The sequence below is a fragment of the Gymnodraco acuticeps genome, unplaced genomic scaffold (assembly GCF_902827175.1).
Source record: "Gymnodraco acuticeps unplaced genomic scaffold, fGymAcu1.1, whole genome shotgun sequence".
Classification (NCBI taxonomy): domain Eukaryota; kingdom Metazoa; phylum Chordata; class Actinopteri; order Perciformes; family Bathydraconidae; genus Gymnodraco; species Gymnodraco acuticeps.
In genome coordinates, this window is record NW_022991055.1 from 1 (window position 1) to 13,253 (window position 13,253).

Below are 13,253 nucleotides of genomic sequence, written 5' to 3' on the forward strand. Positions count from 1 at the left end.
GAAACTAGTGACGTCAACACTCTCGACTGCTGATTGGTCAGAGAGAATCGTCACAATATTGCACGCTAGATCATCCCTAGCGTCGCATATATATCTAGAAGCAAGCTTGCAGCATTTTTATACACAGCATTTTTGTAAACGGAGGAGCTACAAAAATGGCAACGTCAAAGAAAAGCACACCGTGGTCGACCGAGGAGGTGACGACGTTCCTACATCTCATTGGGGATGATAAAATCCAGCGGGAGCTCGACGGGAGCCCCGCCTACACTGCGTTGCTACCCCAGGTCCTAAACTGTAATGGAAATGCGCCACGGCCTCGGACGGCCAGCGAGGCAGCCCGAGGTCTGAGCATTTCGAGTTGTTCCGTCTACCATGACCACATTACTCTAATGTGGGCGGGCTTTAAACCCACGGGCCAATCAGAAACGTTGCTGTCAGAAACAATGAGACGTGTTCTGGAAGTAATATGGTCTGTGTTTCCATTAGCATGCTAACACTCAGAGCTAACCTGTACTGGAGAGAGAGTGTGTGAAGAAGCAGGAAATCAAAATGAAGTCACCTTGTGGTAAACCTGAGAGAGAGAAAGAGTTTGAGCTCCATCCTGTTTCAGAGAGAATCCTGATGTGGTTTTGGCGTTTCATCCCGGCAGTATCTGCCGGTCCCGTATGAGCAGGCATAAGCTCCGCCCCCTCTCACTCTTTTATAAAAAAAAGCTTTATACCCAAATCAGCACTTTAGTAACAGGCTGAAATAGAGGGGAATGAGGCTAGGGTTATCTGTTTGGTATTTTGAGCAAAACATTTGTATATATCTGAGACCTATGCTATTGCCTAAATGTTGACCTTTAAATTCCAAGAGAAAGCTCCGAGTTCCTGTTCTAAAATAACGAGGCTCTAATCCTCCAGTTGGCAGCCTCTCTGAGCGGGTTGCATCACACTGAAGAGAACCTCTCTATACACCAATAACTAATGTGCAGACCTTACAGAGATGAACTGATATGTTCTCTGTAGCAGGAAGAAGCCTTTATTTAAGAAATACTCCATTAGCAGTAAACTGTATGTTGAAGTAAATTAATCCAAGTATTGATATTATTATATTTATACTTTTCTAATTAGTTCTGTGAAGTTAAAAAGTCGCCGACGTCAGCAACCTGTGGCTACGGCACTAATTCAGAAGTATAATGCATTCATAATAAAAACCACTACGACTTGTGTGAGAAAAGTTTGTTTATGAATGTCTGCAGTTTGATTGGCCGTGAGCCGAGGCCAAAACGTGAAGAACAAACAAACAAAGATTAACTAAACATTACAACACTGTCTCAACACTGCAGGAAGAAAAGTTCGGCACCTCGTGGAAAACTCAGGAATTATAAAAAAAAAAGTTATTGTTTTTTTACACCGTCCGGGGTTTGCAGTCTTTATTCTTCCACACGACATCAGACAATCCTGGACAGGAATACGTCAGAAAGTAGTCCCTCCCGGTCAGAAAGTAGTCCTGGTCAGAAAGTAGTCCCTCCCCGTCAAAGTAGTCCCTCCCAGATAGAAAGCAGTCCCTCCCGGACAGAAAGCAGTCCCTCCCGGTCAGAGAGTAGTCCCTCCCGGTCAGAGAGTAGTCCCTCCCGGTCAGAGAGTAGTCCCTCCCGGTCAGAAAGTAGTCCCTACAGTGCCCCCTGCGCCGCCCTCCTGAACAGCTGCTGCCTCTGGGCGGTTGTCATGGTTTCGCAGCTCTGCAGCAGGTTGCAGATGATGAGCGTCTGCTGGATGCTGCTCGCCTTCACCCACAGACGGCCGTTCATCCCCACCACGAGCTCGCAGGGGAACAGCTTCTGCAGGTCGGAGAGGACGTCACTGCGGGGGCGGAGCAGCCTTGAGGAGGAAGAGGAAGAGGAAGAAGAAGATAAAGTTCCTGTGATGATTTCCCTTTAATGTCTCTGCTGGCTCCGAGGGTCACTACATCTACACACTCACTTCAGTTACAATGTCACATTCAGACACATCACTCTCAGACGCGTCACTCTGCGTCACACTCCGACGCGTCACTCTCAGACACGTCACACTCAGACACGTCACTCACAGACACGTCACACTCAGACACGTCACTCACAGACACGTCACACTCAGACACGTCACTCTCAGACACGTCACTCTCAGACACGCCACTCTGCGTCACTCTCAGACACGTCACTCAGACACGTCACTCAGACACGTCACTCTGTGTCACTCTCAGACACGTCACTCTGCGTCACTCTCAGACACGTCACTCTGCGTCACTCTCAGACGCGTCACTCTCAGACACGTCACTCTCAGACACGTCACTCTGCGTCACTCTCAGACACGTCACTCTCAGATACGTCACGCGTCACTCTCAGACACGTCACTCTGCGTCACTCAGACACGTCACTCTCAGACACGTCACTCTCAGACACGTCACTCTCAGACACGTCACTCTGCATCACTCTCAGACACGTAACTCTCAGACACGTCACACTCAGACACGTCACTCTGCGTCACTCTCAGACGCGTCACTCTCAGACGCGTCACTCTCAGACACGTCACTCTCAGACACGTCACTCTCAGACAATTCACTCTGCGTCACTCTCAGACGCGTCACTCTCAGACACGTCACTCTCAGACACGTCACTCTGCGTTACTCTCAGACGCGTCACTCTCAGACACGTCACTCTCAGACACGTCACTCTCAGACACGTCACTCTGTGTCACTCTCAGACACGTCACTCTGTGTCACTCTCAGACACGTCACTCTGTGTCACTCTCAGACACGTCACTCTGCGTCACTCTCAGACACGTCACTCTCAGACACGTCACTCTCAGACACGTCACTCTGTGTCACTCTCAGACACGTCACACTCAGACACGTCACTCTCAGACACGTCCCTCTCAGACACGTCACTCTCAGACACGTCACTCTCAGACACGTCACTCTCAGACACGTCACACTCAGACACGTCACTCTCAGACATGTCACTCTGCGTCACTCTCAGACACGTCACTCTCAGACGCGTCACTCTGCGTCACTCTCAGACGCGTCACTCTCAGACACGTCACTCTCAGACACGTCACTCTGCGTCACTCTCAGACACGTCACTCTCAGACACGTCACTCTCAGACACGTCACACTCAGACACGTCACACTCAGACACGTCACTCTCAGACACGTCACTCTCAGACACGTCACTCTGCGTTACTCTCAGACACGTCACTCTCAGACACGTCACTCTCAGACACGTCACTCTGCGTTACTCTTAGACACGTCACTCTCAGACACGTCACTCTGCGTCACTCTCAGACACGTCACTCTCAGACACGTCACTCTCAGACACGTCACTCTCAGACACGTCACTCTCAGACACGTCACTCTGCGTCACTCTCAGACACGTCACTCTCAGACACGTCACTCTCAGACACGTCACACTCAGACACGTCACTCTCAGACGCGTCACTCTCAGACACGTCACTCTGCGTCACTCTCAGATGCGTCACTCTCAGACACGTCACTCTCAGACATGTCACTCTGCGTCACTCTCAGACACGTCACTCTCAGACACGTCACTCTCAGACACGTCACTCTCAGTCACGTCACACTCAGACACGTCACTCTGCGTCACTCTCAGACACGTCACTCTCAGATACGTCACACTCAGACACGTCACACTCAGACACGTCACTCTCAGACACGTCACTCTCAGACACGTCACACTCAGACACGTCACTCAGACACGTCACTCTCAGACACGTCACACTCAGACACGTCACTCTCAGACACGTCACTCTCAGACACGTCACTCTGCGTTACTCTCAGACACGTCACTCTCAGACACGTCACTCTGCGTTACTCTTAGACACGTCACTCTCAGACACGTCACTCTGCGTCACTCTCAGATACGTCACTCTCAGACACGTCACTCTGCGTTACTCTCAGACACGTCACTCTCAGACACGTCACTCTCAGACACGTCACTCTCAGATGCGTCACTCTCAGACTCTCAGACACGTCACTCTCAGACACGTCACTCTCAGACACGTCACACTCAGACACGTCACTCTCAGACACGTCACTCTCAGACACGTCACTCTCAGACACGTCACTCTGCGTCACTCTCAGACACGTCACTCTCAGACACGTCACACTCAGACCCGTCACTCTCAGACACGTCACTCTGCGTCACTCTCAGACACGTCACTCTGTGTCACTCTCAGACACGTCACACTCAGACCCGTCACTCTCAGACGCGTCACTCTGTGTCACTCTCACACGTCACTCTGCGTCACTCTCAGACACGTCACGCGTCACGTCGTCGCTCACTCTGATATATTCACTGTGTATTTAAAGTGATAAAATAGTTAACTAATTGAATGAGCAATAATGCAGTATCTCACTCTCAGACGCGTCACTCTGCGTCACTAATTGAATGAGTAATAATGCAGTATCTCACCTCCTGACGAGTCCCAGAGAGACGCTGAACAGCAGCCCCCCCGCTCCAAATACTCCAAGCCCATTGGCTCTCCCAGCGCTGTCCACACACACCAGCTCAGGCTCCATGTGCTGATTGGCTACGATGAACTGCGCAAACACCAGGTCGCCCACCTGTACACAGAGGAGGGGGAGGAGTCACAGAAGAGGGGGAGGAGTCACATATTACCAGGAGCACCACTGTTGCGCAATATCTACCTTTTCAGATTACTATCTGCTTAGTTTGACAATTTAATACCGTAACAAGAATCTCACTGTCTCTCCTGTACTTCCTGTCCTTAGAGTCTCACCTGTACTTCCTGTCTCACCTGGACTTCCTGTCTCTACTGTCCTCACCTAAACTTCCTGTCTCTAGTGTCTCACCTGTCCTCACTGTCTCACCTAAACTTCCTGTCTATAGTGTCTCACCTGTCCTCACTGTCTCACCTAAACTTCCTGTCTCTACTGTCTCACCTGTCCTCACTGTCTCACCTAAACTTCCTGTTTCTAATGTCTCACCTGTCCTCACTGTCTCACCTAAACTTCCTGTCTCTACTGTCTCACCTGTCCTCACGGTCTCACCTAAACTTCCTGTTTCTAATGTCTCACCTGTCCTCACTGTCACACCTAAACTTCCTGTCTCTAGTGTCTCACCTGGACATTTGGACGGTTCCTCTTGGTCGCTCCCTCAAAAGCCAGGTAGGACAGAGACGCTTGCTCACTTCCTCCAAAGTCCAGCTTGAAGACGTCTCCGGATTTGACCGTAATGATTCCAATGATCGTCTCTCCTTTAGCCGGGACATACTGAGGAGAGAAGGACACACTGAGGACAGAAGGACATACTGATGACAGAAGGACACACTGAGGACAGAAGGACACACTGAGGACAGAAGGACATAAGGACACACTGAGGACAGAAGGATATACTGAAGACAGAAGGACACACTGAGGACAGAAGGACATACTGAAGACAGAAGGACACACTGAGGACAGAACAGGACACACTGAGGACAGAACAGGACACACACTGAGGACATACTGAGGACAGAAGGACACACTGAGGACAGAAGGACATACTGAGGACAGAAGGATATACTGAAGACAGAAGGACACACTGAGGACAGAAGGACACACTGAGGACAGAACAGGACACACTGAGGACAGAAGGACACACACTGAGGACAGAAGGACACACTGAGGACAGAAGGATACACTGAGTACAAGATCCGAGTTACTTCTACTTTTACTCAAGTACAAGATATGTGTACTTCTACATATATATGTATTTGTGTATGTACTTGTACACAGAGTGTGTATGTACTTATACAGAGTGTATATTATAATGTACTTGTACACAGAGTGTGTATGTACTGTTGTACACTGTGTGTGTGTGTAGTAGTATTATTATTATATGTACTCACTCTCATCTGATGGTTTGACACCCAGAACACGTGGGGCTGTTTGTATGTACTTGTACACAGAGTGTACATGTACTGTACTCACCCTCCTCTGATGGTTTCCCACCCAGAACACGTGGGGCTGTTTGTATGTACTTGTACACAGAGTATAAGTACTCACCCTCCTCTGATGGTTTCCCACCCAGAACACGTGGGGCTGTTTGTATGTACTTGTACACAGAGTATAAGTACTCACCCTCCTCTGATGGTTTCCCACCCAGAACACGTGGGGCTGTTTGTATGTACTTGTACACAGAGTATAAGTACTCACCCTCCTCTGATGGTTTCCCACCCAGAACACGTGGGGCTGTTTGTATGTACTTGTACACAGAGTATAAGTACTCACCCTCCTCTGATGGTTTCCCACCCAGAACACGTGGGGCTGTTTGTATGTACTTGTACACAGAGTATAAGTACTCACCCTCCTCTGATGGTTTTCTACCCAGAACACGTGGGGCTGTTTGTGTCTCAGCACGCCGCTCTTCACCACCAGCAGTTTCCGGTCTCCTCTCCTCTTCAGACCCGGGCCGAGGAGCACCTTCTCCGGCTTCAGGGGTTCGGTGAGAGAGAGGGTCTCCTGGACCTCCAGACTGAACTCATCTCCCGGAACCAGAACCTGGCCCACCTTCTCTCTCAGACCCGAAAACATGGTGATGCACTGCGAGGCTGAGCGACGGACCGATATCAGTGTGACACAGAGGGAACAGGAAGCTGTGCTACCGGAACCGTTATTTATTTTATTTATATTTGTTTTAACATCACATCTCCTGCCTCAGGGTTTAGATCAACATGAAGAACTGTATAACGCGTTAAACCGGGTTATGTTAATTATATCAATAATATTTATTTTACTTTAAAGGTTTTATTGCATTGTTTCTGAGCGACGGACTCATATCACTGTGACACACCCATAACTTTTCTTTATTCTGTTTTTAATGTTTCCATTTTCTATATATTCAAACTTTCTAAATGACTTTTCACTTTTTGTATGTTTTTAAAATGCTTTATTCATTTCTTATAATGTTTAATATCTGATGATTTCTCCACCGTCACTTCCGGTTGTTGTCCAGCAGAGGGCGCTGTTGACTGACAGATTTCACTCATGGCCCTAACCCTATGACCTTTTATCTAACAGGTGCTTTCAGTGTCAGGGCAGCAGCAGCAGAGGAGAGGCTTTTCACAATAAAAGACTCACTTTTAAATCAGACTGATTATGGCTCAGTTTTCTGGGCTGATTTAAGGGAGGTTTTTCAAAATAAGAGCCTACTCTGTGATAAAGACTGGTTCTGTTTCTCAGACTCATTAGAGAGAGGTTTTTCAAAATAAGAGCCTCCTCTGTGATAAAGACTGGTTCTGTTTCTCAGACTCATTAGAGAGAGGTTTTTCAAAATAAGAGCTTCCTCCGTGATAAAGAACACCGTCCACTCTCACTCTTTATATATTTTCCCAGAGATCAATGTTAACCCACAGGTAGATGAGTGTGTGTGTGTGTGTGTGTGTGTGTGTGTGTGTGTCAGGGGGCGGGGCTTGGGGGTTGCAGGTCACACATTCTTGCAGAGCTCTGATTGGACGTCAGGGAATGTGCAGCAGCTACAGATGTCTGCAGAGTACAGAGGTCACGACCCTCCCCCCACCCCCCCTCCCTCCATCTGCAGCATCACCTTCTTCATCACCATCATCATCTTCTTCTTCATCATCATCATCCTCAGAGTCTGAATGCCTCCACAGAGCAGCCGTGCAGCACAGACTGAACAAAATCTGATGTGTTTTTTGCACAAATCTCATCACATCTCTTCAAATTTCACGTGATTTAAACTCTGTGATCGTTCAGATTCATTTTGGGGGAAATTCAGATGAATGCGTAAGTGTCTGGACGACAGAGAAACAAACACAATTATGCAAATGTCATCAAAACGACATTTAGAGGCGATTTAATATTATATTTGCAATTGGATTTTTCATTTTAGACAGGATTTTCACAATAAGAGACTCCTGATTGAAATCCCCTGATCCTGGTTCATTCAACACAGGATTTTCACAATAAGAGGCTACTTTAAGAAACAGACTGATCCTAGTTCAGTTTGAATGTTCATCAAAGAGAGGCTTTTCACAATAAGAGACTTCTTTGAAGGGACTGGCCCCTTCAACACGGGCTTTTCACAATAAGAGACTTCTTTGAAGGGACTGGCCCCTTCAACACGGGCTTTTCACAATAAGAGGCTTCTTTGAATGGACTGGCCCCTTCAACACGGGCTTTTCACAATAAGAGGCTTCTTTGAAGGGACTGGCCCCTTCAACACGGGCTTTTCACAATAAGAGGCTTCTTTGAAGGGACTGGCCCCTTCAACACGGGCTTTTCACAATAAGAGGCTTCTTTGAAGGCACTGGCCCCTTCAACACGGGCTTTTCACAATAAGAGGCTTCTTTGAAGGGACTGGCCCCTTCAACACGGGCTTTTCACAATAAGAGGCTTCTTTGAAGGGACTGGCCCCTTCAACACGGGCTTTTCACAATAAGAGGCTTCTTTGAAGGGACTGGCCCCTTCAACACGGGCTTTTCACAATAAGAGGCTTCTTTGAATGGACTGGCCCCTTCAACACCCCTTCAACACGGGCTTTTCACAATAAGAGGCTTATTTGAAGGGACTGGCCCCTTCAACACGGGCTTTTCACAATAAGAGGCTTCTTTGAAGGGACTGGCCCCTTCAACACGGGCTTTTCACAATAAGAGGCTTCTTTGAAGGGACTGGCCCCTTCAACACAGGCTTTTCACAATAAGAGGCTTCTTTGAAGGGACTGGCCCTTTCAACACGGGCTTTTCACAATAAGAGGCTTCTTTGAAGGGACTGGCCCCTTCAACACGGGCTTTTCACAATAAGAGGCTTCTTTGAAGGGACTGGCCCCTTCAACACGGGCTTTTCACAATAAGAGGCTTCTTTGAAGGGACTGGCCCCTTCAACACGGGCTTTTCACGATAAGAGGCTTCTTTGAAGGGACTGGCCCTTTCAACACGGGCTTTTCACGATAAGAGGCTTCTTTATCTGACGCTGGCTCAGTTTATCAGGCTTATATAAGACAGGCTTTTCACAATAAAATAACTTTATCAGTTTGACAGACTCGTCCAACATCGGGTTTTCACAATAAGAGACTATTTATGAAACATGCTGATGCTGGCTTTGTTTGTCAAGTTCATTTAAGGCTTTTCACAATAAGATACACATTTTAAGAAACTGGCCGATCCTGGTTCAGTTTGTTATGCTTAATTCAACACAGGTTTTTCAAAATAAGAGACTACTTTAAAGGTGACATGTCATGCTTTTCCGGTTATTACCCGTCCCCAACAATGGAACTATGATCAGTGGAAATGGCCTGTGACCTTACTTTAAGAAGAAACCTGATTATACTTTAGCTTTTAAGGCTAATTTTAGACACATTTTTCCTTTTAGGGACAGGCTAACCCCGGTTCAGTTTGATAGGCTCATTCAACACTGGATTTTCACAATAAGAGACACCTGATCCTGGTTCAGTTTGATAGGCTCACTCAGCGCCATATAGATAGAAGAGTTACGACAACGGAAGTCCAAAAACGGTTATCGTCACGTGGTTCATGTAGACGAGGATCGTTCCCCGGAAGTTCATGGCGGGCAATGTGAATGTACTGATAACAGGAGATAGAACTACGATTTTTGGTAATTATTAGTGAATAAAGGTTTTGATTTGCAATATTTATACAACAAATCGATATGTGTATGTATTTACATCAATATGTTTTAAAAAATAAAATAGAATTTGCTAATATTAAGTGATAATATTAGGATTAGTGTGAACAACTAGTTTACATGTTAGGCTAACAGTGCCTTGTTAAAGAGCCTGTTGCTGTTTATTTATAGCTTTGAATTCTTTAAAACCAATATTATCTTCTTAAACTTGTATGGTAGTCAGGAGCATCACTTTCTAATGTTTATTGATACATTTAGAGGGAGGGGATCTAAAGTAATGCTTTAAAATTCAGATTAGATTCATGTCTACCATTTTCTTAAATTCATGGTAGTTTCAGTAACCATGGTAACTGAGGACACGAGTTATCTAAATGACTAATGTCATCTTTATGGCTTTCAGAAAGGACAGGAGACCAACAGGTGACTATCAAAGGACTAGCAGCAGCAGCAGCATGATGATGATGATGATGATGATGATGATGATGATGATGATGATGATGTTAAATGTGTTGTTTTAGGAACATCCATTGCAAATACATGGAATTCAATAAACATTGAACAGCATATCATGCAGTTTGTCTGTGCCTTTTCCTCCGTGTTGTCCTGGTTTGCTGTGTTGCCTCCTAGTCTCCACCATGGTGTGCTGTGCTGCCTCCTAGTCTCCACCATGGTTTGCTGTGCTGCCTCCTAGTCTCCACCATGGTGTGCTGTGCTGCCTCCTAGTCTCCACCATGGTGTGCTGTGCTGCCTCCTAGTCTCCACCATGGTGTGCTGTGCTGCCTCCTAGTCTCCACCATGGTGTGCTGTGCTGCCTCCTAGTCTCTACCATGGTGTGCTGTGTTGCCTCCTAGTCTCTACCATGGTGTGCTGTGCTGCCTCCTAGTCTCCACCATGGTGTGCTGTGCTGCCTCCTAGTCTCTACCATGGTGTGCTGTGCTGCCTCCTAGTCTCCACCATGGTGTGCTGTGCTGCCTCCTAGTCTCTACCATGGTGTGCTGTGCTGCCTCCTAGTCTCCACCATGGTGTGCTGTGCTGCCTCCTAGTCTCTACCATGGTGTGCTGTGCTGCCTCCTAGTCTCCACCATGGTGTGCTGTGCTGCCTCCTAGTCTCTACCATGGTGTGCTGTGCTGCCTCCTAGTCTCCACCATGGTTTGCTGTGCTGCCTCCTAGTCTCCACCATGGTGTGCTGTGCTGCCTCCTAGTCTCCACCATGGTGTGCTGTGCTGCCTCCTAGTCTCCACCATGGTGTGCTGTGCTGCCTCCTAGTCTCCACCATGGTGTGCTGTGCTGCCTCCTAGTCTCCACCATGGTGTGCTGTGCTGCCTCCTAGTCGCCACCATGGTGTGCTGTGCTGCCTCCTAGTCTCCACCATGGTGTGCTGTGCTGCCTCCTAGTCTCCACCATGGTGTGCTGTGCTGCCTCCTAGTCTCCACCATGGTGTGCTGTGCTGCCTCCTAGTCTCCACCATGGTGTGCTGTGCTGCCTCCTAGTCTCCACCATGGTGTGCTGTGCTGCCTCCTAGTCTCCACCATGGTTTGCTGTGTTGCCTCCTAGTCGCCACCATGGTGTGCTGTGCTGCCTCCTAGTCTCTACCATGGTGTGCTGTGCTGCCTCCTAGTCTCCACCATGGTGTGCTGTGCTGCCTCCTAGTCTCTACCATGGTGTGCTGTGCTGCCTCCTAGTCTCCACCATGGTGTGCTGTGCTGCCTCCTAGTCTCTACCATGGTGTGCTGTGCTGCCTCCTAGTCTCCACCATGGTGTGCTGTGCTGCCTCCTAGTCTCCACCATGGTGTGCTGTGCTGCCTCCTAGTCTCTACCATGGTGTGCTGTGCTGCCTCCTAGTCTCCACCATGGTGTGCTGTGCTGCCTCCTAGTCTCTACCATGGTGTGCTGTGCTGCCTCCTAGTCTCCACCATGGTTTGCTGTGCTGCCTCCTAGTCTCCACCATGGTTGCTGTGCTGCCTCCTAGTCTCCACCATGGTTGCTGTGCTGCCTCCTAGTCTCCACCATGGTTGCTGTGCTGCCTCCTAGTCCACCATGGTTTGCTGTGCTGCCTCCTAGTCGCCACCATGGTTTGCTGTGCTGCCTCCTAGTCTCCACCATGGTGTGCTGTGCTGCCTCCTAGTCTCCACCATGGTTTGCTGTGCTGCCTCCTAGTCTCCACCATGGTTGCTGTGCTGCCTCCTAGTCGCCACCATGGTTTGCTGTGCTGCCTCCTAGTCCACCATGGTTTGCTGTGCTGCTCCTAGTCTCCACCATGGTTGCTGTGCTGCCTCCTAGTCTCCACCATGGTGTGCTGTGCTGCCTCCTAGTCTCCACCATGGTTTGCTGTGCTGCCTCCTAGTCTCCACCATGGTTGCTGTGCTGCCTCCTAGTCTCCACCATGGTGCTGTGCTGCCTCCTAGTCTCCACCATGGGTTTGCTGTGCTGCCTCCTAGTCTCCACCATGGTTTGCTGTGCTGCCTCCTAGTCTCCACCATGGTGTGCTGTGCTGCCTCCTAGTCTCCACCATGGTTTGCTGTGCTGCCTCCTAGTCTCCACCATGGTTTGCTGTGCTGCCTCCTAGTCTCCACCATGGTTTGCTGTGCTGCCTCCTAGTCTCCACCATGGTTTGCTGTGCTGCCTCCTAGTCTCCACCATGGTTTGCTGTGCTGCCTCCTAGTCTCCACCATGGTTTGCTGTGCTGCCTCCTAGTCTCCACCATGGTTTGCTGTGCTGCCTCCTAGTCTCCACCATGGTTTGCTGTGCTGCCTCCTAGTCTCCACCATGGTTTGCTGTGCTGCCTCCTAGTCTCCACCATGGTTTGCTGTGCTGCCTCCTAGTCTCCACCATGGTTGCTGTGCTGCCTCCTAGTCTCCACCATGGTTTGCTGTGCTGCCTCCTAGTCTCCACCATGGTTTGCTGTGCTGCCTCCTAGTCTCCACATGGTTTGCTGTGCTGCCTCCTAGTCTCACCATGGTAGTGCTGCCTCCTAGTCTCCACCATGGTGTGCTGTGCTGCCTCCTAGTCTCCACCATGGTTTGCTGTGCTGCCTCCTAGTCTCCACCATGGTTTGCTGTGCTGCCTCCTAGTCTCCACCATGGTGTGCTGTGCTGCCTCCTAGTCTCCACCATGGTTTGCTGTGCTGCCTCCTAGTCTCCACCATGGTTTGCTGTGCTGCCTCCTAGTCTCCACCATGGTGTGCTGTGCTGCCTCCTAGTCTCCACCATGGTTTGCTGTGCTGCCTCCTAGTCTCCACCATGGTTTGCTGTGCTGCCTCCTAGTCTCCACCATGGTTTGCTGTGCTGCCTGGGGATGCTCAAATCGCTCCGAGAAAGGAGTACGAATGTACGGCTTCCCCACTGACACAGAGCGGAGGACAAAATGGCTGGCTCAAGTCAGCAGGAGTAATTTCACAACCAACAGCAACAACATATGTGATTTAATTATATACAAACACTGCATTTGCACTTTTTCACAAAACGAAAACCACACCATTGGGAAAGCTTAATGTTTTGTTTAATACAACAAAACAGGGAAAGGCTTGAAAAACACAGAGTTGAGACTCAGGGTGCAGGGTGAGGGTCTCAGTGCAGGTATTCAGGCTCCATTGAATCCCCCTCTGGTT

The 13,253-nt window shown here is 48.8% G+C and overlaps 1 protein-coding gene across 1 annotated transcript; it reads right to left on the reverse strand.

The window, feature by feature from the left end:
- Nucleotides 1–1,208: 1,208 nt before the first annotated feature.
- Nucleotides 1,209–6,639, reverse strand: LOC117559884 (exosome complex component RRP40-like). The gene is made up of 4 exons (XM_034236605.1): nt 6,349–6,639; nt 5,125–5,274; nt 4,454–4,605; nt 1,209–1,865 (listed from the first exon to the last, which is right to left on the reverse strand). Exons 1-4 carry the CDS (start codon nt 6,574–6,576, stop codon nt 1,658–1,660), a joined length of 738 nt encoding a protein of 245 aa, XP_034092496.1. The 5' UTR covers nt 6,577–6,639; the 3' UTR covers nt 1,209–1,657.
- Nucleotides 6,640–13,253: the final 6,614 nt, after the last annotated feature.

What these genes read in the sequence shown, in the direction of transcription:
- LOC117559884 (XM_034236605.1), bottom strand. Translation starts at nt 6,576, where the DNA reads ATGTTTTCGGGTCTGAGAGAGAAGGTGGGCCAGGTTCTGGTTCCGGGA. An exon ending in TAGAAAACCATCAGAGGAGG is followed by an intron (nt 5,275 to 6,348) that starts GTGAGTACTTAT and finishes TTCTCTCCTCAG; the next exon opens with TATGTCCCGGCTAAAGGAGA. An exon ending in TCTCTGGGACTCGTCAGGAG is followed by an intron (nt 1,866 to 4,453) that starts GTGAGATACTGC and finishes TTCCTCCTCAAG; the next exon opens with GCTGCTCCGCCCCCGCAGTG.